Source organism: Leucopleurus acutus (assembly GCF_964270905.1).
Source record: "Leucopleurus acutus genome assembly, chromosome: 9".
NCBI lineage: Eukaryota > Metazoa > Chordata > Mammalia > Artiodactyla > Delphinidae > Leucopleurus > Leucopleurus acutus.
In genome coordinates this window covers 17,725,845-17,752,816 of record NC_139144.1, presented here as the reverse complement: position 1 = coordinate 17,752,816, position 26,972 = coordinate 17,725,845, and the positions used below count along the sequence as shown (strand labels likewise).

The 26,972-nt window shown below is 41.0% G+C and overlaps 1 protein-coding gene across 3 annotated transcripts in view; it reads right to left on the bottom strand.

Annotated features, from left to right (window-relative positions):
* The window catches only part of AMPH (amphiphysin), a gene marked incomplete at its 3' end in the record, with an annotated part of 190,513 nt that overhangs the window by 18,741 nt on the left and 144,800 nt on the right, over nt 1–26,972 (bottom strand). For 2 of the 3 annotated variants that reach the window (XM_082846729.1, XM_082846730.1), the window contains exons 12-17: nt 23,570–23,686; nt 19,651–19,674; nt 17,665–17,688; nt 14,838–14,870; nt 10,765–10,821; nt 5,898–6,023 (exon numbers count right to left, since the gene is read on the bottom strand). In XM_082846729.1, the coding sequence (XP_082702855.1) occupies nt 5,898–6,023; nt 10,765–10,821; nt 14,838–14,870; nt 17,665–17,688; nt 19,651–19,674; nt 23,570–23,686 (381 nt within the window). The remainder of the gene's footprint in view (nt 1–5,897; nt 6,024–10,764; nt 10,822–14,837; nt 14,871–17,664; nt 17,689–19,650; nt 19,675–23,569; nt 23,687–26,972) is intronic. The other variant, XM_082846731.1, reaches the window with a different exon arrangement.

The following is a 26,972-nucleotide window of genomic DNA, read 5'->3' as shown; positions in this document are numbered from 1 at the left end:
TTCTATCACCCCCCTGAAGGAGGCTGCATGCCTCTGAACGCCCACATCTTCCTGGAAGTGAAGGTTGGAATATTCCCTATCAATGGACCCAATATGAAGGTCCCTAGAAGAGAAGAAGTCGTCTCAGAAAAGGCAAAGAATTTTGATGGGATGCAGCTTCTTTAGGAACCAAGAGGAAATTTGCGCTGATGGGGACCTAAATAAGATCAAGTCCCTTAATATCAACGTGCAACAAAAGGGAAAGGGGTGCTGTTATCTTCCACATCTGTGGCCAGCTCCTTCCCAGAGTACAGCTTTCACCTACATCTGCTTATCTTGGAGGAAACCACTTATCGGGAAGATGATGACAATAATGATATTATCCAGCTCTCACTGTTGGAGGAACATCTACGTGTCAGGTGCTAAACTAGTGACCCGGATTATTTCCAAGCCCTTGCCAGAAACTTTGAAGGTAATTATCATTAATCCCATTTTACATTTATGGCAACTGGGGCTCAGATGTCACAAGGCCACTGTGCAGCATAATGAGGAAGGTGGCCCTGTTTTTGATCACAAGAAGCAACTTCCTTTTCCTAAGTATAAAAATTCAATTATCTGAATGGAAACTGAAAGAAAGAAAATGACCATGTAATATCGGTATTTTAACAGCTTTGGCTGTAGTCTCTTTCAGGATCAGTAGATGACAGTGTCCATCAGTCAACAAATCAATGACTCAGAATTTACTGGGCATGTATTATTCACCCAGTTCTGTGCTGGGTGCCATGGAACACAAAAGAAACAGCTATTTGTTTGGCCTGCAGGGCACTGAGAATGTAATTAGCTGCTAATAGGAATACAGTCAAACTCAGAGAAAATAACCATTCCTGTGATTTTTTTCTGAGAAAGGTAAAAAAGGTACATCTATCTCCAAGACATGCATATCTGTCTGTCTGTCTATCTGTCTATCGCCATATATATCCATATCCATATATAATTATATACATTATAATTTGAAGCATGCTTCAGAGTGAGCACTTTGCGTGTGGACATAATTCTGTGATAATGAAGGGCAGACGAGAAATTACTGGCTTCCTCTGTTCCTCAGGTCTTCCTCTGACAGATCCGAGCTCACATCTAGAGGCACAGTGGAAGCCTGAGCTCCCATGTTCACTCTGCACAAGGAGAAAACTCAATGCTGTTGCCCACACACAGGCCCATTACAGAAGGATGCCTGGACTACTGTGTAATGTACGCCTCACCCAGCACCAGTCTGTGTGAACCAGGACGGCAGAAGCCATATCTACTGCCTGCATCATCGTATCCCCCAGACCCAGAACAGAGCCAGACATCTAGCGAGGACTCAGCTATATCTACCAGCTGAATGAAGGAGGAAACTAGTACATGCATTCTACACACACAGATAGAAATATTCCTGGAAAGATGAAGTTCACAGACCACAGTGTATATCTCTATCTATGTATCTATCTATCATGTATCTGTTTACCTATCTATCTACCTATCTATCTATCATCTATAAATCATCTATCTGTTTACCTATTATCTATCATCTATCTATCTATCTATATCTGTTTACCTATCAGTTATCTATCATCTGTCTACCTATCTATCTATCATCATCTATCTGTTTATCTATCATCTATCTAATCTATCTATATCTGTTTACCTATCAGTTAACTATCTATCATTTGTCTATCTATCTATCTATCATCATCATCTATCATCTATCTGTTTACCTATCAGCTATCATCTATGTATCTATGTATCTGTCTATCTATCATCAATCTATCTATAGTTGTTGATTTAAATTGGTCCTGACAAGTCAACTTAAGTTTGGTGAAATGTTCAGAAAATGAAACACAAAAGTAGTTCCTCAAATAATGGGTCAGTGTTTCACCTTCCAGGATTCTAAAATTATTCTAAAAATTCTAAAATTCTAAAAATATCTACCTCGATCTTTTCCCCATTTATTTGTTTTGGAAACAATATTAACCCTAAATTTAATTACACTGCATTATTTCTTTAAAAATAATAGGGAAAAAAGACATTGGTCCACTTCACATCCTTGGAGCAAAATATAGGAGCAGACAGAAATTTAGAGAAAGTTAGAAGGGATTCTCTGCAAGAAAAGAAAATAAATGTAGGTAAAAATCATCTTTATCTGGTTTTGACCTAATTCTCTGATATATTTCTAAACAAATATTGATTTTTTTTTCTAAAGAAAAATTTCAGTACTTATATAACATGGAAACGTCTGGAGAAGAGGTAGCACGTGTTGGTTTTTAAAACGTATCCTGCAGATATACTGGTAAAATGTGGTGCTGTAGGGAAAAACTAAAAACAATATAAGCTAGGCAGGGAATGAGACAACAAACAAGAGTGTAATAATGAAACTTTTCTTGGGAGCCCGAGGCTTCCTTGTGAACTGCTGCTCAGATTTCCTGTTTTCGAAATTACATTTGCCTCTTTTTTCTTTTTTTTTTTAACAAAACACCACAAATTTCACCTCATACGAAATGCATTCTGTCAAGACTGGAAATAATAACCGTGTGGTGACATTTCGGCAGCAAAAATGATGACCTCAAAAGGTCACATCAACCCCATCGTGACCGATGACAGCCACAGCCAACCTTCTAATTAATGCTCGGGACACGGTGTGGATTTCCATCCCTTTACAACTAAATATCACACATCTAGCAACAGAAGAGAGATTTCTTTAGAAAAAGTAACCCTAATATTATCTCAATTATGACCAGAAAAAAGAAGCTATAAACCTACATTAAGGGAACAAAAACACATTTTATCTGAGATTATTTTCTTAAGTAGAAGGGTGGACTTGGGGGGAGAACTGACTTTATCCAAGTGTGTCCATTTTAAAACATGAAAAGTAGCCACTTCGGATGAATATTAGGCAAATCAAACTGCTGGAAACTGCCTTCTCTTACTATTATTTTTAGTCCATTTGAGGGCGGAGAAATCAACTGCTTGAACTTTTTCTTCTCAGAGAGGATGACTCACATGGTCAGCTCAGGACCTGCTGTTCTTAATCATCTCTGCATCTCAGCAGGTGCCTGAATCCTTCATAAGATTCTCCAAACTGCCTTGCATTTCACAAGGAATCTAAATTTTCTATTCTCTAAAGTTCACATAAGCTTTAGGAGACAAGCATTTTCAGAATGAAGAATTCTTCCAGGGACTTCCCTGGTGGTCCAGTGGTTAAGAATCTGCCTTCCAATGCAAGGGAAGCGGGTTTGATCCCTGGTCAGTGACCTAAGATCCCACATGCAGTGGGGCAACTACTGAGCCCGTGTGTTCTGGAGCCCACGCACCACAGCTAGAGAAAAGCCCGCGTGCCGCAACAAAGGTCCCACGTGCCACAACTAAGACCCGATGCAGCCAAATGAATAAGTATTTTTTTTTAAAAGAAGAATTCTTCCAAACATCTCCTTCAACATGAGGGAAGCCCGTTCTAGTAATGGTTGATGCTTATACCATACAGTTTGCTAAATATTTTTAACACCACCCTTGATTTAAAAGATTATAATTCTTTTATAAATCTTTATATATGCAGTAGGTACGACACAATAGGTACTTGATAATTGGTAGCTACTCAGATTCTTCATTGGAAAACCAATGAACTTAGACTTTGAGAAAACAAAACCTACTTATATAAGTTTGTTAAAGTAAGGATGGGTATGAGAGGTTATGTGGTCACGGCCATTAGAGGATCAATATTCGAGCCTGTATTTAACACATGAGCTTGTCTATTTCACATCTCCACCCTACTGTCAAACCCAGAATACCTTTGCTCAAAACCATGGGCGTTGATGTCATTAAGCCTTACATTGAATAGTCTGGGGCACTGAATCAACTGGGTTTAAAAACACTGGTATACACTACTATATATAAAATAGATAACTGCTATATAGCATAGGTAACTCTACTCAATACTCTGTAATGACCTATATGGGAACAGAATCTAAAAAAGAGTGGATACATGTGTATGTATAACTGATTCACTTTGCTGTACAGCAGAAAGTAACACACACACACATTGTAAATCAACTCTACTCCAATAAAAATTAATTTTAAAAAAAGCACTGGTAAAGATGGAGTCTGTGCTGCTCTTCAAAACAGAAATTTGATGACAACCTTTCAGAACCGAAGCCATTTCTAAATCAATATCTGAACCTAATCAATATCTTTCTAACTCCCTGGCATGGTCCATATTCTTTTTAAAATCAATTTTCTTCTTAATTGTAACAGCATTCGAACATTCAATTGTCTCTTTCCCTTCCTTTGTTATTTAAATCATCCTAAGCTGAGTGGAGAGATCTGACACCAAATGAAAATGCTCCGTCTGCACTGAGTTACTAAGATCACCTGCGAACCTGGGAATGACAGTTAAGAAGAAAAATCCCGGACACTGGAGCACAGCACCTCAGCACTTCCCAGTCTACAATCTGTGCAAACAGCCTTTTTAGGAGGCACTCAGTCTAGCAGAACACAGTCTTGTTTTCCTTACAAAACTTGGTCCAACTGTGTACCTTTACATGGAAAATACGATCATTTTTCTTGAGTAATTCTTAACTTGTATTTTGCGTCACTATCTTGCCCTATTATTTATTTTTTCTACTCTGTTAATAAATAATACATTTGACAGATGACCTACCCTTTTCCCAGTAAAACAACCTAGGGCACGGACAGCAAAAATATAGCTTTTATTTCTCTAGTTATCTCACCTAGGCAATGTTATTTTGGGAATAGGGAGATTGGTCTACCTCTTCTTTTTTTTTTTTTTTTCTTTTGCGGTACGCGGGCCTCTCACTGTTGTGGCCTCTCCCGCTGCGGAGCACAGGCTCCGGACGCACAGGCTCAGCGGCCATGGCTCACGGGCCCAGCCGCTCCGCAGCATGTGGGATCTTCCTGGACGGGGGCACGAACCCACGTCCCCTGCATCGGCAGGCGGACTCTCAACCACTGCGCCACCAGGGAAGCCTGGTCTCTCTCTTTGTACAGATTCTGGGAAGGCTGTAGGGTACCCTGATTGAAATTCTTGGGAGATATTTAACTGCATTTCATAAGTAAACAATTGTTCACTCTCCCTGGGAAACTTTGGTACACTTCCCTGGTACATTTTCCTTGGTGTCATTCTACACTTTCACATGTGTTAACTTATCCAATTCAATAGGGTGCATATAGAGCCCATCCCGGTTTTCGATGTGGTGTGGTGTGTGGCTGAAAGGAGCAGGTCAGAGAAGGGTTCCAGGCAGACAAATGAGTCTCCACTCTTGCACAAAATACATCCTCAAGCTCTCTTGTGCTGTAACAGCCAGCACCAGACTTGATTTTGAGCAAATAGTTGTTCCCATAGAAGTCTTTATAGATTCAAGGATTTCTAATATAGGATTTCAGTCCCTCCTGGGGCCTTCACCAACCTACAAAACTAATATTGTAAGAAATCAACGTGTAGACACAACCAACAAGGTGATTACCCTTCTGTCTATCATCTGCAGGTTAGTCCCTAATGGAAGGCCCATCTCCAGCCATCACAGGTGGGGCGGAGCATTAACAAGTCTGGTTATCTCTGAGTTATTACAACCTATTGACCATGAATGGGAGAGTTATCAGAAAGAATCAAGGCACCCTTTTTTGAGAACCAAGCCTGTGGCTACATGACAGTGTAAGAGCAGGTCTCTGGATATCTTCCTTAAAAAAAACACAATATGCAGTTTCCCTGTCAAAGGAGTAAAGGCCATTTGAACCTGGGGAGCCATGACAGATACGCAGGTGATTTGGTCCAAGTGAAGCATGAATGAGAAGGGAGAAATGGGATGATGAGATGAGCACAGCTAATGGCAGGAGAGGCGGGGGGAGGGTGGAAGGGAGGTGGCGCTCACCTCCGCCCCCTCCACTGGCTCCTCAGCCTGGGTGTCAAGTCCAAGGTCCAGCCCGGCAGCAGGTGGTACAGCAGCTGGGGGCTCCTCTGCTTTCGGCTCTGTGGGCGGAGCCTGTTCAGGTTCAGCCTTTGATGGTTTGAGGATTAGAGGAAAAAGATTCAACAAGTGAATAGATAACATGACGGAATACTGGACAATTACGATTTTCTTCGTCATCCTACAGGCGATTAGCTTCATTAAATCTGTGCTGGAAAAAACCCGCACGTTAGACATGATGGGTCTTTACACAACTGAAAAGTCTAGGAATAGACTCTTATTAAGCTTCGCATTACCATCACCAAGCACTGTTATATCCCTTGAAGTTGGGCAAAAAGACTTACCATTTTGGCTACTCATTTTACTTACTTTCAACATTCTGAGTATTCACTTCCTTAGGTCATCTATAAGAGATCCTGAAACGGTACTTTCTACTACTGAGCAGAGAGAGGAGAGATCCTAGGAGCTCCCGGGAACCTTTGGAAGTTGGAAGGAGTAGGGAAGAGCTCATGGAAACACAATTCTGGGACCTCCCCACTCTGTTGATATGCAATGCAACCAAAAAAATGAGGGGCCATCCCAATACTCAGATCAAAACGCATTAAGGTGCATGAAAAGGTCACTATGAAGTTACTGTGCAACTGCCCCAGCTGGGAGGAGTAGATCCAACCACCTGGCAAGGAGACACCACAGTCATAGATACTTTGCTGCCTTACATTTTGTTCGTTCCCTTATTCCACTTTTCCCTCCAACAAAATCCTTAGCCATCAGTTTTTTGTGGTTTTTTTTTCATATAATAAACTAATTCTTTAGGGAACCACAGGCAGTATTCTCTGTGGTACCAATTAGACTCTTCTACTTGTGTGGATAAGAGTGAGGTCTTTTCTTCCCACTGTGACCCCTACACACAGACACCCTCCTGATTCCAATTATATGCTGAATCAAGCCTCTGGCATCTCTTACCTCCAGATTTTTTGAGTTTTAAAATTAGCATGATTAAATAACAACAGGCTATGAAAAACAGCACAGCCGATGCAAGTTACCACGGCTACTGAAATTGTTTCCTCTCTTTTGATTTATAGATTAATGTAAACACACTACTTAGCATGACTATTTCACTAAATGGATGGCCACTGTAGGGCACTTTAAGATCATTTTCTATTAGGGCATTTAAACCATAAGAAAGTTGAAAAGCGTTTTCCTCGAGGAGTACGGAGTCTCCAATAAATACTTCCTTTGGAGGAATCAGTAACTTCCATCAGACATTCGCCATACGCAATCAAAAGCCAACTCTAGCTCTCCCATAGGTCCACTGACGCTGGTGCACATGGCAAGCTGCATGGGGAAGTGATGGAGAAGTTATGCTGAGATTATAGAAAATAATGATAGCCTGCTGTTGGATAAATACGCAAAATATTTGTCTTGTGCCCTCCACCAAAACCTCCACTGTGACGCATACCAAGGTCATACCACCCTTCTCTTGAAAGGGCTTCATAAAATGAAAGGACACTTAGGGAGATAAATGTACAGAGGTTTGATATTTTTATGGGCTTTTATAACCTTTAAGGGGTGATCAGACACAATTTTTAAGAAAGAATGAGATAAAATTCACTCTCATCTACTCTCAGGAGTCCTTTATGGGGAAAGATCTCACTTGTATTGTTCAAAAGGAATTATCTTCATAATGGACTGAGTTTTCCTTGCAGCAAAGAGCTACTGTAAGCTCTCAGAGTATGATCTAACCATTTTGGAAGTCGAGGTGATTTGCTATGAGAGAATGGTATCAGATGACCTACACAACAAGGATAGGAAGGGTAATTTGACGAAGAGCAAGAAACCCATAGGCTGATGGCTGTCCCCCGGCGAGCTGAGCCTGCAATGGAGGATGAGGGGTCAAGAGAAGTTTCAAAACGTGTATCAAATAAATATATCTGTGCACATTAAGAAAAACCCCAGAAAACCAAACACAGAGATAACTTAAAATGAAAACACATTTGCATCAGAGGCTGGGTTTCTTGGAAGTGCGAGGAAATTCTGAAGTTTTACATACGGCGAGAATAACTAGGGTGATTTCATGAATAAGTCCAATGGCGTCTCCTTGCTGAGGTCAGACAATGACTCAATGGAAGCAAAGTATGAAGGGGAGGAGAGACGGGTTATGTCCTACGAGTCACAACATTTTTCTCTATTTATAATATCACACCGAATATTATAATATAGCATTACACACTTAACAACTTAAATTCTAGGGGGACAAACAGAACTCACTGAATGATGAGTAAGGCTGAAGCGTGACAGCATGTTTGCACATAAAATCAGCTACTCAACTCTGGAAATAGAAACCACTTTCCTAATTCTTCTAAGATAATGTAAAATTGAAAATGTTTTGTCAAGATAGAAAGAAAAACAAAGGTAAATTGTGAACAACATCTTGTAGAAAGATCTCAGAGTAGTCCTGTAGGAATTGTGCCCTGTTTCAACCACTTTTTTTTCTATAAGAAGCCTCCCCTGACAAGCATTGCAAGTGGGTTGATACCATGCCACGCCCATCTGGGAGCGCTGGTAAGGACTTGCTATTGTTTGCTGGAGTAGAGACCATTATACATTCAGAGGAGGGGTATACTCTATATTTATTACTGACAGCAGGGTGCCACAATGGTTTAACTCTGAGACTCAGAAATGGAATTGTTTTAGAACAAAACGAGTAGTGTAACTTTGGTGCACATGTTCCGGCATCCTCTGTGATAAGCTAGAAAGAAGGTCAATGCAGAGGAAGAAGAGATGGGTTGGGAGAGTGGAGTTAAGGGTCCAGTCACATTCCAATATGGCGACTACCTTATGATCCTGCTTCTCCAAACTGGGGAGAGCTAATTTATTGAGAACTGCAAAGGGCCATGGAGGCAACCCTGAGCCCAGGGCAGGGTTTGCAGATTCAAAAAGGTTTAAACTTGTACACAAGGAATGTCCCGTGGGGCCATAAGATGCAGACTGGGGAGATGTGCAGTTGACTACCACCTGCAGCCTCCACCTTGCTCAGACCAGTCAATGAACCCATGTTGGGACACTGCCCTGCTCCCGGGAAGATCCCATATAATCACAGCTCAGTGGGAGAGGGTCACTGCGATTCCTAGTTCCCCACAGGGCAACCCTAGCAGCATCTACAATGCTGGGAATGACGAAGCTAAGTTCCCCAATGGAAAGAAGGTGCAAGAAGTCTGCTTCAGAGAACACATAAAAAGAGAAGGGGAGGGCAGGCAATGCAAGCTCCTAGAAGCAGCTGTAGGGGGTAGAGAGATGTTCAGAGAAACTTAAAAACCACTGGATTCTATGCCAGGAATTTGCAACAGTAATAGGTGTGAATTTAATGATGACCCATTGCCTTTTCGTTTATACCAGGGTCCCTCCATTTTTCTTAACCCATTCTCAACTGATAATTAAAAACCTCATCCTCCACCAGTATAACCTTTACTCCATCAGCACCCCAGACTGAAAGCCACCAATGACCATGAAATGCAGGTCTCTCTGGCTCCATTATTAACATCAATATAATCTGAATTTTAAACATTGAAATCTTTATCTGCAGGCCTCACAGACTCCACCTTTTTATCTGGTTACCCAAAAGGCAAAAATACAACCACCTCCGGACAAGGTGCTAGAGAAACACTTGCCTTTGAAAAATATCAAATTAGCCTTGAAGACAAACTTCCCGGAGCAGAAATCCTTACTTAGAAGTGAAATCACCTGAAAGGAAAAATTCCTTCTCCTTACACCCAATTCTAAGTTTCCAAAATGAAAGCCAGAAGCTGGGATAATCCTATGCCATTCCCATGGGAAAACCAGTGTGCTACACATAACCATGAACTAATCCTCAAAGAGCCCAAACCCCTGTAGTGTAGCACCGGGAAGCTCTCAGTGATGTCACTCAAGGTCTCTTCATTCAACTTGACGAGTAAGCTGCTCTAAAAACGTTTCCCATGATAACTGAGTTTGTAAGAATCTCCTCTAACCCCCAGAGTAACCCTTCTGCCTCCTCACTCCCCAGCTAAGCTTTTCTCTCATCTCATTTGACAGCAAAGTAGGAATCCTACCTCTACTGTGCATTACTTCCTTCTACAACTCACAAAATGAAGGGAGGACATGAGAAATGAGGTAGCTTCAGGTTCAAGGAAAAGCAAGGATCTACTTTCAAGCATGAATTCTCGAGGCAATTTCATCGTCAGTCCCGTAGCATAAGGTACAGTCACTCAGAAACACCCATGTACAGGTTCGTTCCCTGGTCCGGGAAGATCCCACATGCCGGGGAGCAACTAAGCCCGTGCGCCACAACTACTGAGCCTGCGCTCTAGAGCCCGTGAGCCACAACTACTGAGCCTGCACGCCTAGAGCCCGTGCTCCACAACAAGAGAAGCCACCGCGATGAGAAGCCCGCACACCGCAACGAAGAGTAGCACCCGCTCACTGCAACTAGAGAAAGCCCGCGCGCAGCAACGAAGACCCAACGCAGCCAGATAAATAAATAAATTTATTTTTTTTAATTTAAAAAAAAAAAAAAAGAAACACCCATGTCCTTGATGGATAGACTGTGTTCCACTGAAGCCCGTAATTAAGAGACTGATTTTTGCTGGGATCACTGTGCCTTTATAAACAGAAGCAGCCACATTCAAAGTCACACTGAGATTTTTCGGAAGCTCTCCTTCTCATTTTCTAGAAAAGAGGGGGCTACAGAAACCACACGCTGGATTTCAGGCTCTAAATAACCTACAAAGATCAACCTTGGATCATTTGGTGGTAACTAACAACATCCCCAAAACACAAACCAAAATCAGCTTACCAAGTTACAGATCATATCCTGGTCTGTCTGCATCGTGAATAATGTAGTGTCCTGCGGCTGAAAATTGGGAATAAAGTAGAATATTCAAAATTATTAGGGTTTCAGGTAATTTGCCAAAAAAGCAACAACAAAGGTATCATATAAATTAGCTCGCATGAATTGTGTCAATAAATACATTATAAAGTTCTTTTAGTCTCTTTTTATTTAAATCAGAAAAGCAAAACATGCAGAGATAATTTTTTGCCAGCAGTTATTCTACATAGAAACCTGAGCTAGCGGAATTCAATGATCTGATGAGAGACATTATGTAAAGGGCAGTGTCTTCAGAGGCATCTTTGGTCTGCAGCTTCTCCTCTGGACAACAACATCAAGTTAGAATTTAATGGATCTAAGCTACAAATTTAAACGTTTTAAAATGTTGGAACCTTAATCTTACTATATCACTGAAGTGTGACTTCTGTGAGTTAATTATGAACCATAACTTAAAAACTGTATACAATATATTCATTCAGGATACGAATCCTAAAAAAATCAAGGTGGAGGAAATCTCAGGGAACAGTGATCTCTAGGAGAATCTTCATCAGGTAGCCAGACTTATACCCTCCAAACAGGAGACTGAAAGAATCTTTCCTGGGTAATCGGACCAAAGAAATCCCCAAAGAATTAAACATCAAGTTCCCCAACAGAAAAGATGAGCCAGTGACATTTGGTTAAAGATGGTGGATTGAACACAGGCAATTACCTCCAGAATCCAAACTAAATAACAATAAGAAAATTAATTTTTAAAGGCATAAACCCATAAGGGTAAAAAGAATGGGAACAAAAACAACATCAACAAAATTCTGAAACTGAAAAGCAAATGAACGAACAGTAGGTAACTTGGGGAACCAAAAACATCTGTACCTTAAGTTGATGTAAGAAATGCCAAAAAGCAAGCCAATTTATTACTCATAAATCCCAACGGATCAAGAATTAGAAAGATGGGGACCACAGGAAATGGAAATTAGGATGCTGCTAAAGACAGAGGAACTGGTTGGAAGTCTATTAAAAAGTACTTAGACCTGGAGATACTCTCATCTACCTGAAAACCAAGCAATACCCTTTCCACCCCCGACTTGAGATTATTTTCAGAGGCTGAAACAGAGGGTCTCTGGACTGGGGGACACACAGGCATGTTAGGAAAGCAGCAGGATTAAATGAAAATTTACATAATAAATATTTAGACATGGGCTCCTCCTCTCCCAACTTCTTCCCCATTCAACTCCCATTACACTGGCAGCCAGGCTTGTACCCCTGCACCCCTGCACACACCCAGACAGGAGACCAGAAGAGTCTTCCCAGGGAAATATGACCAGCTCAAGAAAAAAAAAAAAAAGCCTAAAGAATCTGACACTAGGAATTCCTCAACAGGAAAGATAATCCTACAACAGAATCCTACAACAATACCCATAGTCAATGAGCTCTACCTACTTGTACAAGTCTCTCAGCTTTTCAGTGTCCCCCTCTTATTAAATACGAGGAGACAGCCAAGATTAACAAACATTTAAGAAAAGTTTCAAATATTAAAGGGAGACCGAATAGGTTTAAAAAAGTGGAAGAAACAAAGACTTTACAGGGGGGAAAAGACCTTTGAAAATTATTATTATTAATACCCTTGGAAATATAATGGAAGATGCTGTATTCATGACACAAGAAGAGGATGTTATTAAAAACCAAATATTCAGTAAACAAAAAGAGCTCTTGGAAATTAAAAAAATATATAGAAGTGAAAAATCTGTTGGAAGAGTTGGAAAGCAGAGAAAGAGAAAAGGGAAAAGCAAAGAAAAAGAATTAATTAGAAGACAAGCTCAAGAAGCCAGCATATGAAAAAGAGAAGGATTACAGAATGAGAAAACAAAAGAAAGCAAAAGAAATCATCAGGAAGAAAAAGTCCCCCAAACTGAAAGACACAGTCTTTAGATTAAAAGGGCCCAGTACAATGTATGAAAATAGACTCAGACCACAGTACATCATTGTAAAATCCTAGAATCACTGGGGTATAAAGATTACACAGACTTCCAGAAAGAAAGAGAAGAAGAAGGTGGGAGGGGTACATAAGGGAGCAGAGAGAGAGAGAGAGAGAGAAAGAGAGAGGGTTTCTTACAAAAGATCAAGAATCAAAATGACAATTTCTCAGTGGCAAGGCTAGGAGGTAGAATCGGGTGGAGCAACGGCTCCAAAATTCTAAAGGAAAACAGTTTACAACTTGTAATATAATATCCAAACTTACAGTCCATTATGTACATGGGAACACAAATATTTTCAAACAGAGAAGGTCACAAATACATGCTTCTTGCGCACACTTTCTCAGCAAGCTACTGGAGGATGTGCTCTACCCAAATGAGGAATTTAGCCCCAAATGAGGACAATCTGTGTCCTGAAAAGAGTGGATGGGCAGAAGACAGGTGAGGCAATCCCCACAGTAGACGTAATCGGAGACCCTGTGACAATAGCTGTAGCAGCAAGTTGTAGCCATGGAATCCCCAGGTCAGACTGGAGCCATCCAGAAGGATAGCTTCAACCTTCAGGAGGATGAAACGTAAAGAATGTTTAATGTTTTAAACGAAACGAGAGGAGATTTCTATAACCACAGAGTATGGGGTTGAATTAGTAATAAGTACCTAGAAAACTAAGCAAACAAACCAACATGCTAACAAACAAGACCCTACAATTATTTCCTCAAAGGAAAAAAAACGGCATAAAAGGAAATGTAAACTTCATGACTTGAGCACTAAGAGCGTCTATAGCATCGTGATAATACCACCAATGATTGGCTGGCTGGCTATGACATCAGTGGAAGGACAGGAAGCAGACAGAGATGTGAACTGTGGCCACAGCAGGCTGAAAGCGCTTTAAGTCCTCATCTTCCAGAGAGATAAGTCCATAGCTAATGCTTCGGAAATCAAGAAGGAGCATTAGAAGAAAGTAATGCACACATATGGGGGTGAAATCAGAGAATCTGCTACAAGGTGTGAAAGTATTTTCCTCTAAGAAGCAGGAAATCAGGGGATGTAAGACGGTCTGAAGTTTTTAAATTAAAAAAAAACCTTATAAAATGTTGTTACTCTTTAAACTATGTGCATTTATAAGTGATAAATACAAACTTAAAAAGTAAGAAATGAATTCTCATGACCCGATCTTTCAAAGGAGTTCTCTTCTATGGAAGAGACATGTTATCATCTCTCTGTGCGTTTGTGTGTTATCTGTATTTGGGTGTAGGTGTGTGAGTCAGTGGGTCTTCTCTTTTTATAGGTAACATGGGGGAAAGTAGTCAAACTTTTAAATGGAGAAATTCTGAATGTTAAAATTCAAAATTGTTCATGTCTAATAGTCTGAGAAAAAGCACTCATCACAGACAAGCAGATATTTGAAGTCTCCCTTGAAGAGGTTTTCAGAACTTATTCCATGAACTTGACAGCCACGTGGCCTGCCTTTCACATGGGTTACACCATCCATCTGTTGGGACATATACGGTGAATGGGACAGTCCACTGTGTGGCACGTCGTATTGGTCAGAGCCAACCTACAGTTTCTGATCTTCCAGTGGCTCCTTCCTGAAGAACCACTGAAGAAATAAGGTTCCGCGTAGTATGACTCTTAGATAAATATTTGGAAGGAGGCTCCTAAAAATCTCTTATATTGTCTGAAGATCCATCTCATTAGTTCAAAACAATCCTATCTCCTCTTTTCCAACAGCTGAACCTAGGAGATCTCTCAGATAAAGACAACTTCTCATTTCTAGTGGAGGCATCATCAGAATTCCATGGTAGAGCTAATAATATTAACAAGAGTTAACTAGAGTCAAATGTGCTAGGCTGCTGGGCTAAACCTCTACGTTCACATTTCATTTAATCTTCACAACAACGCTGCAACATTGCTCCTATTACTGTTTCCATTACTGAATTCACAAGAAGTGGGCTCAAATTTTATGCTGACGTACTTAAACATTATGCTATCCCAGCAAGCAGAGGTCCACATTTTTCAGATTTGCATCATTCTCAACAGATGGATTTTGCCAGCAAATTGATTTCTTACCTGGGTGAATCCATTAAATGGACCTCCAGAAGCCTAAACAGAAATGGGAATCAGAGTACGTTATTTTTTTCATTACTTTTGTAGGATTGGTAAATGTCTACTAGACAAGTGGGAAAGTAAAAACCACTGCAAATTTTAAAATAATACAAAAGGCTGCTGTGCATGAAAATGCTTAGGAAATGGAAAAGGCCATACTGTATTATTTTAAATAGGCTGACAAAAAAAAGAACAACATTATTTTTACAATTATTGCTGGTATGTGGCTCAGGGCTAACCAAAGCCCACTTTCTCAATAATGAGAACATGATTCCAGACAAGAGCCATGAGTGGTTCAATAGCTCGTTTTTTTAGCCATCCATAGAATCTGGAAGCATTTCCAGTATTTCTCTAAATACATCATTTTGATGAACAGCTATTATGAGATTTTGTAGCTTCCATGGGCCTGGGTAGAAACATTTCATGTGTTTTTACTGGAGTGGAACCACTTTAGGAACAGTAAATCTGTCTGTTGATATATATTTAGTGCTTGAACAATAAAAGTGAAAGTAGAAAGAATAAATACAGTAAATAGGATGGTAAAGTAGACACTCATTAGTTTCCAACGCCATCATTCTGCTTTTTGTGTTGTTGTTCCGGCGGATTTTTGTTTGTTTGTTTTGTCAACCTATTTTGTGTTTGGTTTGCACAGATTTCAAGAGGTACATGACAGTCTGTCAAGGAGATGAAGCAGATCTTGGAGAAGATAGTGATGGATGATGAAGTCGGTGAGAAACATTAGGAAAAACAGAACCTACAAGTCTTTGGCTAGTCTATACTACATACTGGGCTAAGTACCTCTTCTTTATCAGCCTCTATTTCTTGGTACAACCATCCATATCTCTGGTTAGCAATTTCATCTTCAGATAAATCTGAGATGTTGGTGTCATTGTCTTGGGGACTAGTGGAACTCTCGGTGCTAACGTTCTGGGAGGTGCCCATAACCAATGGTCTAGCTATCTCTTGACTCTGTTCCCCATGGCTAGCAATGGCTTGTTCCCCACATACCTCTGCTAGTAAGTCCACCTCCAGCCCTTTCTTGCTCCCAACTGTGTCTACATGTTCCCAGCAATTATCTAAGCCTCCCATATCTCTGATAGGCCAGTGATTAATAGAATCAAGGCAACTGGCAAATCCACTTGCTTGGCCATCTGGTATACCAGAGAATTCCAATATATCCGTATTATTCACTGCTGAATCCAAGCTTGGCTGCCAGATTTGACCTGCATCTGTCCCCCAAGAGTCTGGTTTTGCAATTTTGGGCAAGTTAACGGTATGGCTACAGTTCCCAGTCACTGTACTTTCAGGTTCCTCTATTAATGAATCTTCAGCCTTACACAAACACCAATCTCTTCTGTTTGCGTTAGTTCCCAGAGCATAATTAAGATCTGTCCTAGACTGAGCTGCTGCTTCATGTTTTATCGATAAAACAACAGACTGATTTCCATCTCTGTTACTTCCAGGCGCATGTAACACAGCCTCACACTGCATCTCTTCAGCATCTGCACTGCCCTGTGCTGAGTGATACATTTTATCATGGTTAGGAGGGTTGATTACATTTTTCTTTATGTTTTTTCCAGCTAAGAACCATTCCTCTGTGCGGGCATCTTCAGGATTAGATACAGAGTCAGTATGGAGAGGCGGATTCAAAATATCTGTGTGATTGGCAGGGTTAGCTCCAGATCCCTCTATAATTTCACAATTATTTATTACTACTTGAATCCCTTCATCTAGCCCTTGGTCTCTGTCACTCAACTCATCTGCTCTGTCTACACTTTCCATGTCTTTTTCAAATATGTCAATTTTCTCAAGATACTTTTCATTGGTCTTTACACTTTCCTTATACCCAGCACTTAGATCTTTCTTAGTTTCCTCTTCATTGCTTTTTAAGGTCTCCTGGTCTTGCTTTCCTACTGTCTTAAAAAGATCTACTACTCTGTTTCCTGTACATCCTCTCTCTTCAAATTCCTCTGTCCCTCCTAGGGCCTTGACACCAAGAGCTCCAGCCTCTACCTTTTCATATGTCTCCACACCTGCCCAGACAGAATCTTCTATCTTCTGTTTTCCTTCTTCTTCTTCTGACTTTTTAACATCTTCTTGACTTTCTTTGACCAGGCCACCAGTTTCCATGGCTGGTATCTCTGAGTCGGGTAGATGGCAAGGATGCTCCAACTCCAAACAAGCAGCACCAGGCACGGGATTTGGGGGCATTTGTTCTTCTCCACGTGGAGCAGCTGCCCCCAGAACATGCTCACCCTGTCCAGCTACAGTGTGCCAGCCAGCAGCAGGAAGTATCCCGGTGGAAAATCCCAGTTCCTGCTCTGCTTTGGAGAGACATGCAGAGTCTTCCTGCGACCCACCTTGGGTAATTTCCTGGCTGACACTGTCTGTACTAGCATCAGGGCCCCAAATAATTGCACCTAAATCAATCTGAGATCTTTGAATTTCTTCGGTCAACCCACTGTCTGGAGGTTCCTCCATGATCAGGTTACACAGGGAAAGACTTTTTGAAGAATCAGTCTTTAGAGTGTGCAGAAAAGCAAAGGAAAAAAAAAAAAAAAACATAAGATGAAATAGATCATGGTAAGATTTGATGAAAAACACAAAGCTCTTCAGTAGGGTAGCACCAGTTACACAAAGCTAGAAAGTATTTAAATTAAATGGTTTAAGGCTAAATCTGTGACTAACAATGCCATGAGAAAAAAAAAAGAGCTCATTCTAGATAATATACCACATACACAATGCATATTAAGTACCGAAAAAATCCAGAATTTTCTGGATATTTACCTACCGGTTGTACCAAGTCAGTGCTTGTCTATATGAGTAAAAAAAGGAAGAAGAAGAAATAAGCATAATCGTAAGGCAGGAGAAGAAAATTCTGTAGCACATTAAAATCCCAGGCTGTCCAAAGTCAACATACTGCTGAAGACTTTGGCTTTTATTGGTTTGATATTAAGTTTTGCAACTTGTTTTATAATAGGAATGAGTTTTGTTCCACTATTGCTAAGACTACACAATTGAAACATGAAAAATGCCTCTGTCATTTACTAATACCAACAAGGACGTTTTATGGCTATTACATGACTCTTGCTTTAGCAGACTCTGAAATGAAAAGTTTCAAAGAAGCAAGCCTGAGGAGACCAGGACAAGATCAAGCATTAGCAGCCAGAGAATCACACAGCATCATGTGCTCTGATACAGTGTCAGAATAAAATCTTTCCCAAACTCATCCTGCCCTTGGTTCTGCCTTTGAAGTGGTGTTTGCATGGAAGATGATCCGACAGACTAACCACTCTGCCTGCCTGAAGGATTTTCCTCTTGTTCTCCCCGCAACCTAGAAGACTTCTCTGCACACAAAGAAATAACACTGAGGAGATAAGATCAAGAAATGTCAGCTATTATGCCCAGGGAGCTTCCGTCTTACAATCTTGTCATCTTTACCATTCCTAGCAGGTCTGTCCTCTGAATTAGTCAGCGTTCCTTCTAGATGGTACTTTTAGCCTCTCTAGACCCTTCCCAGCTAGGGAACGTAAGGTGTGTAATAGCTCCAACTAAACATATGAAATATTGGAATAACCAAAATTAGCGTTGTCCTCTTAATCTTTAAAACACAAAGTTGAGGCTAGAATTTTCCAGTGTTCTGAATGTCAATCCATGTATCCCTTTTTGCGAATATCCAAGTAAAACCAGCTCCCTAGAAAAGATGTTTTCGTTCAACATTTTTTAGCTCTTCTCTTGAGAGCTTTCCACGATGCTTTAAGCTCCTGTGGAAGGGAAGGGGATAGTCATCTTTCTGTTTTAAGGGAAGAAAGTAGTAGTGTCGCCTCAAAAGATCAGGCTCATGAATAGTTAAATCTACCCAACTTTCCTGTTGCTGTCTCACTAATAAAGAAGAAAATGTGAACTCAAGTTGATTTCTTAAGACCACGTGACCAAGGGCTTCTCTAAGAAAGGGGTAGACCACGGCCCTACCCCAAGGGATGTGAGGCTCTATGTGGGTGCAGTCATTTTCTTAATTGCACAGCTGTCACCACCACAACAGCCTGTTTGTGTTTTATTCTGAAGTCTAAATTCTGGAAGTATTCATCCTTGTACATCAGAGTAGCTGAATACATAACATGAGCAGTAATACCTACCTTGTATTGACACATGCTAGACATTGGGCTAAATATTCTACAAATACTATCTCTAATCCTCACACAACCCTCTGAGGTCGGCGTCATTACCCTTATTTTACAGATGAGAATAACTGAGGCTTAAAGAGTTTTAGTAGAAGTTGCTCAAAGTCATATTGTTGGAAGAACTAGAGTCTAGACTCAAATCCAGGACTGTGTGACTCTGAGGTTCAAATCCCCATTGACTAATAAGCTTCATTGAAAATAATAATGAAAAAATGGTTCCCTGTGTAGAGTAGCTCGTCCTTCACATTTTCTCATCCGTACTTTTTGTGTATTCTATAAGCAATAACAAATAAGCATGCCTTCACTACAAAATTTCCTCTGGCCACCGATAATCACAGGAGGATGCATAAAAGGCAAAACACTGAATTCCTGCTCACCCAGGAGTCTGGCACTGACATTCTTTTCCTCACCTTTGTTTCCATGTGCAGGTAAATGCTTAGAAATCATGAGGGAGCTGATGATTGTTCTAGGGGACTACGTTGTCATCAAAAAACATCTGGGTCTTCTTTCCATCACAGATGAAATAAAGTATAACAAGGTTCCCAAATGTCTAGCAATCCAGATACACCAAAATACAGAGTTCTTAGTTCTCTTACCGTCCATAGGTCCCAGGGCAATGTCTGAAAGCAAACGGAGAAACAAAAATACCATTAACAGACAAATCCCCAGCATGTAAAAAACACGGACGTGACAAAAGTTCTTGAAATAAAATCATGAACATTTCAGAAACACTCAGTACGGCACTGTCCAACAGAACTTTCTTTGGTGATGAAAATGTTCCATATCTGTGCTGTCCAATACAGCAGCCACTAGTCACATGTGCTACTGAACACTTGAAATGTGCAAGTGGAACAGAACCAAATTTTAATTTTACATTCTTATATTTAATTTAGATTTAAAATGTCCAAGTGTGGCTAGTGGCTACCATATTGGATAGCATAGGTCTAGTCAATCTGCTTTTTGCTCTGTGAGTGAAAACGATATCTGAACTGTGATGAATGGGTTTACATTAACACACACACACACAGACACACACACAATTAAAATGAAGTAAACAAGATGTCCAGAAATTAGAGTTGATCACATCTTTGAGGAAATGCAGGTCCTAACCATTGCTAATGCTCTTTCCTCTCCCCACCCCGCCTTACCAAATTCAAGACGATGACCTGTTAATGGTAAATGAATTCCAGAAAAATAGTTCTTCAGTATGTTGAATTAGACGATAACACACAGCTCGATTAACTGGCAATCGTGCAAATTAGCAGGGTGCCCCCTAAGACATGGGTGAATTACACTTACTACTGGCATTTTAATTATGAAGCTTATTGATCCTGGGGAATGAATCCAGATGGTTTAAATAACTTCCACTGTGTGGGGAAAGTGGGGGACACTTTCTTATTTCTTTTGTGACTCAGAATTACAGCTAAGACTACCTCCTTTTCTGCTCATGTCTTTGTGACTAGAATAGATCCATGTTTGAGCACTTATTCTGAATCTCTAAATGTGAACAGAAAATTAAGAGAGCCTGGTACTCACATCTGAAGAATAGGACACTTTCCAGACGGGATTATGGATGTCTGGTTTGGGTTCTGTACTACACAGAAGATGGGCCCTGTGGTTCCAGCTGAAACCTCCCCCCACCGCAGTTGGTCCAGACCTCCTCTGATGGTCCCACCCTGCAGCTCTGGGCAGCCTGGTCGGTCTCTGGATTAGTACCCACTTGTAGAACGACTAAGTGTAGAACAGCTCCACTGAAAGCCAGTTATTGGTACTTGGACTCCTTCTCCACCTTATATGCATTTTCTGATTCTCCAAATGGTTGATGCTTTCTTGCTTCACAGCCCCTTAAGAATCACAGCTCCTAGAAGCTCCTACACATCCCTGCATAATGCAGACAGAACAGGTATTTTCTCCAAAGGAAGGCAGCAATGGGAAACGTGTTTATCACTCCTTCCGATCATGAAAGGATGTGTAAGCTCGTGTGGACACTGCAGACATCACAAGGTGAGGTGTTCTGTGAGCAGCAAGAACACAAATTAAAACATGGGGTCAGATGGCTAAGATGAGTGCGGATTACAGAGCCTGCCCTACCCCTAGAATGCTATTTAGATCAAGTTTAGCTGTTAGAGTCCAGGTCTGGTTAACTGCATGCACCTATATAAACAGGAGTCAGAATGCATTATTAGTTGAAGATCGAATCCCACATTGTAGAGATGAAGTAGCTGTGATTAAGCTGCATATTTATGCTGGGAAATGGCTGAAGTGGATGACTAGTGTGAAAGCTGTTGGCCATAAACATCACATGTCTCATCTGCTTGGAATATGGAAATATATTCTAGAATAACAGCCACTGGGGTCTTGTTCACTATAAACTCAAACTTCACAGAACGTGGCAGCAATTCACAATCTGACTGTATCTGCAAACTGTCTTCACAGATGTCTAATAAAGCAAAACTCTGGATCTCAAAATAAAATAAAATAAAATAAAATAAAACATGGGGTCAGGCGATGGGGAAGGGAGAGCATTTTGAGTGAAGGGGAGAGAAGGTAGCAGATTCTAACAGCTCTGTGCCTTTTGTTATCTCAGCCTAGATGTTTCTTCTTAGCCAAAGAGGAGAGATGTGGTTAGCGCTGGATCACAGGACAACTCTGCGGTGAGGTGACTCAATTACAGCCACTGGGAAGTCAGAGCAGTTAATCACCTGGCCCGAGGGAAGGATAGAGGGGCACACACAGCTTTCCCTGATGGCAGTAATACATTTCCTCCAGAAACTGAGACCTTTGAAGATATCACCAAGGTTATTTTTTGTTTGTTTGTTGAATTCTGAAAGAATCTCTTAGCCTTAATTTCCATGATTCATGGCTTCTTTTAATCATGAATTGATAGAGAAGAGGTTTCTCTCCTGAGTCAGACTTGCAGACAGAAATGCTGTGGTATCTCACCCCCTGATCATCACAGCAGCCACTGTGGAAACTTTCTTCCTGCCACTGAAGTAATAAATGTTGGAGGGGAAGGCAGAAGTCCCTTGACTTCTGCTGGCTTTCTATACAATGCGAAAGCTCTGGAAAGGAGATGTTCTGAATGATACGTACATTCATTTTCTGCTTTGCTTGGCCACCAGGATAGAATCGTCAAACTTGCTGACAATGACTACATCAGCATTTTCCAAAGTGAGTTTTACAGGCCATTCCCATGAATGTTAAGACCGTTTCATTAAAACAGATTTCTGGGGTCAAACAAATTTGGGAAACCCTAAGTTAAACAAATCTAAACAGTTTTTTTAAATTGTAGGACTTCTTGGAGCCCTTAATATTCTAAGGCACATCACGAATAACTTAAAAGGGAATTAATAGAACTTCCTGAAACGTTCATCTAAGAGACCCATTTTTATTTTTGTTTGCCAAGTACCTTTCTGACCAGTATCTAACCTACTTAATTGCCTGCTTTGTTGATGTCTCAGATTTTTATTTTTATTTTATTCCAATATCACAACCTGCAGGCCTGCAGAAATCCAATCACATTCTGGAACAAGATATGGATTAAAGAGGAGTTTTATTTATTGAGGGTCACAGGGAGCTGTCTGTGCCCCAGGTGTACCGTATCAAGAAGGCTTCATGACCGGGAAGTTGAGCTGGGTCTCACTTCCTAAGCTGAGTTTTGCAATACACCGTGATTCACTAATTTGAAGTACATTGTAGCATCCTTGGATTTTTCCCAAACTCAAATGTGAGGCCCTGACCACATCAAAACTACTGACATAAACAATTTCCGGGTAGTAAAAATTCTGAGTTAACTTCCTTCCGTGAGCAGAGACAACTGTGAAGTAGCTATATTCCAGAGGAATCACCCACAGGTCATGACAGCATCCACCACCAGTATCCCTCTGATGGACAATGAGATCATAATAACTACTGAAATGGGCAAAATGTTGAGGGGGAGGAAGTCGTGAGCAGGGGTAAGCTTGGATAAGCAAGGCCAGCTCTGCGTCAAGCCATGATCAAGAACACACAGGCCATCATCACCATCATCAAGTTCAGAACTATCAATACTGAAAACAAATTCCTTTTGGGGCAAAATCTCATGGTGATTTGAAACATGCCTTAATTTGCAAAGTATGAGGAAGGAAAGTAGAGAAAACAGTAAGAAGATTAAACCCCAAGCCCAAAGAAACAGTCTTATCTTGGGAAGCCATAAAACGTATCATCCAACCCTGGACACTTCCGACTACAAATGTGGTTCTGTGGGTTACCATTCTGAGACGGATGATTCCTGGCAAACTGGAATGTATGTTATCCCAGCTCTGCGGGTAGAGAAAGCTAATGCTAGGGGAGGTTGAGAATAATTGACAGTGATCAAGTCCTCTTTCTACCCTCCCTTCCCATTAGGAAATATTCGTCAACTGAAAAGAAAAGTCAACAGTCACGTGAAAGGGAGAGGGGTCAGAGGAATGCCTTACTGAGCTTGTTAAAGGTTATGAAATATCAGCCCCAAACATCCAAAAATCCACTTGGTACCTGCGACATCGGTGAGTGGGTTACTCCAGCAGAACCCGCAGAGGGCATGTCGGGTTTGAAAGGATCAAAGTCCAGATCCAACAAGGTCTCCTCTTTCTTCACCTCAGGGACTTCATTCTGTTAAAACGAAACAAAACATGCACGAGCTTGAATCTGATCAGACTTCGTGATCTATTCCATGTATAACCCTCCAATTTCAGCTGATACCCCAAAGCACGCTTTGATAATTTACCACTTAGCTGGCTCATCCATGGGCTCCCAGAGTCACCACTTATGTATGAGGAGAGGCGAAATAACCACCTCCAGCCAAGTACCACCTAAGATGCTCAGGTACATGGCCCAGGCTCCAGTTCTTATCCTTTGTTCAGCTCCAAGTCCAGGCAACAAAGAGAATGTCTGAGAAATGTATCCTAAAGCCACCAAGATCCAAGGAATCTCCTTCTCTGCCAGCTCAGAAAACTCAGGTCAAGATTTACAGAGGAACAAGTAGATAAGATGGGCTAAGGCTTGGACCCGTTACAGTTACCCACTGCTGTGATGCCCCCTAGGAAGCTAAGATTTAAAAAGTAAGGGGGACTTCCCTGGCGGCGCAATGGTTTAGAATCCGCCTGCCAATGCAAGGGACACAGGTTCGAGCCCTGGTCCGGGACGACGCCACATGCCGCAGAGCAACTAAGCCTGTGAGCCACAACTACTGAGCCTGTGCTCTAGAGCCTGCGAGCCACAACGACTGAAATCCATGTGCCTAGAGCCCGTGCTCCGCAACAAGAGAAGCCACCGCAATGAGAAGCCTGTGCACCGCAACGAAGAGTAGCCCCCGCTGGCCGCAACTAGAGAAAGCCCACGTGCAGCAACGAAGATCCAACGCAGCCAATAAATAAATAAATAAGTAAATTTATTAAAAAAAAAAAAAAGGCAGGTATTGTTGTCTACCGTGATCTCACCCCACCTGCCTCTTCCCCTCAGAGGTGCCCCACCCCTGGTTTCAGTTATCATGTGATCCACTCTTCATCCATAATGCTGTTTGTCCCAACTGTGTTTATGAGGGAGCGAAAGAGAGAAAAACACATCCCCCAGTTTTCAATGCAAAATGAGCTCCTACCCCAAGAAAATTTTTAGATTAGAAAGAAAACCAAATAGAGAATGAAAGTACTGTTATAACAATAGCAAAAATAATTATAGGGCTTCCCTGGTGGTGCAGTGGTTGAGAGTCCGCCTGCCGGTCCAGGAGGATCCCGCGTGCCACGGAGCGGCTGGGCCCGTGGGCCATGGCCACTGAGCCTGCGCATCCGGAGCCTGTGCTCCACAACGGGAGAGGCCACAACAGTGAGAGGCCCGCGTACCGCAAAAAAAAATTATAATACTGAGCACTAACATTAGTTCATTTACTGTGGAAGGCAGCTATGCTTTACCACTATAACAGCAACGCACATTTACTGTGAGATCATGACATAGCATGGCCTTGAGGTTGGTCTAACCCAGACTCAGGTTACACAGTAAAGGTCAAAGCTGAAATAAGCCCTCAGAAACTGTACCACAGTGGAGAGAATTGGGGTCAGTTTTCACACAATTCGAGTTACATACGTTTGGTATTTGATATAAGCTTCAATTCTGACCATCTGTTGCCTAGAAATTGAAAGGGCACAATGGATAAAGTATTATATAAAAATAGAGATGTTTAGAGAAAAAATTTAAACAGGAGTTATTTTAATTAATGTTGATCATAGACATAAAACTTAAAAGTTCAGAAATGTATGAAAAGCCTGGGGGCAGAACAGATAATACATTTTTTTTAGTATATCCACACTCCTTGTAGGAGGAAATCTGCTTACATATCCTGCTGTTAGTCTTGAATTATCTATTTTGCAGCACAATTATTCCTCACATATACTTTTAAATTTGACAAGGATAATGCTCTTCTGAGATCCCTCTTTCTTTAACAATTACAATCACAAAACTGTCAATAGATTCCCTCAGCCCCTATTCAAAATCTGCATGAGTTTTGTTTTTCATCAACTTGTATACTGGTACAAGTTATATTTTTAAGATTTTGCAAACACTTAAATTACATTTAGGATGCACACTGCTCTAACAACTTGACACATATGAACATTAACTCGCAGGAATGCACTTTGTTGTCTTTAAAGAATTACTTTACTGTATTCCCCAAACTGCATTTAACCTGTGCTGTGAATCCTTAAAAAAAAAATCAAGAGGTAGATCATTTCAAGAGGCATCATTTTCCCATTTGGAGATGAAGAGAATGGGCTGAACCAGGTTATCTACCGTCCTGTGACTCCAATGCTATTCCAGGCTGCTGCAGAGACCCCGTCCCACATCTTAGGGACCCCTGAGATGTGCAAAGGAATTCTTGACATTCTGCTTGTTCTCCAGAAAAACTGAGGCCACACAAACATGTCCATTGGTCCCTTAGGAGCCAAACAGATCCCCTTAAGGAAGCTCAAATGGGAATTTAGAGATCAAGGATTAAAAAAATTAGTCAATTATGCTTTGACTTTGATTGAAATAAATCTGGGTTTGCACCCCAATTTTGCCACTTGCTTGTTGTCTCTCACTGGGCAGTTAATTCAGCTTCTTGGAGCCCCCATTTCTTCACGCATAAAATGAGAATAATAATACCTAGTAAGACTACCATGAGTAATAAAGACAAGAAATGCACTGAATATAATATATTAGAGACACTCAAAATGGAAATGGAAGCCATATTGTTACTACTCTTAGTAATGATGTCTGTGTAAAATTACTGTCATCAAATATCCATCATACCAGTTTGCCTGCCTTCAAAATGTGTAACTGGCTTTTTCAGGCTCAATCTCTATTTGGTTTTTCTCCCTTAAACTTGACAGTTATCCCTTAAGGCACTCATAATCAAAGAGTAATTTAATAGAGCTACAAAAAGAGCAAAAAAGGGTTGCCTGTTTATGCAGTATTCCTTTATAAAAGGGCACGGAAGTACTCACAATGCTGTCATTCCATGTCTAAACATAGTGACATGTAATTTTCCTTAACATAACAAAAGAAAACGAATCTTTTCTCATTCCTCACACCTGCATCACCACTGGAGTAGATCTGATGCGGTCCCAACATTCTTGAGCTTTTTGGGAGCTTGATCCCAACTACTGTTTTACCATCCAAAGTCTAGAAGAGATGACCTGGGATGTGTACCTAAGAAAGGAGACTAGATGTGAAACCACACTGAGGAGAAATATCCAATGGGAAATAACTACCAATTATAATAACCTTCTATGCTGTATTTCATGAAGTGTCTTCTGCTAAGGACATCTTAAGTTTACAATTAAGGTACTGGACTTCCTCCAATATAGTGTACAATTGAGCATAATCCTTATGCCTAGCCCTGCCCTGGCCTCATGACAGATGGAGT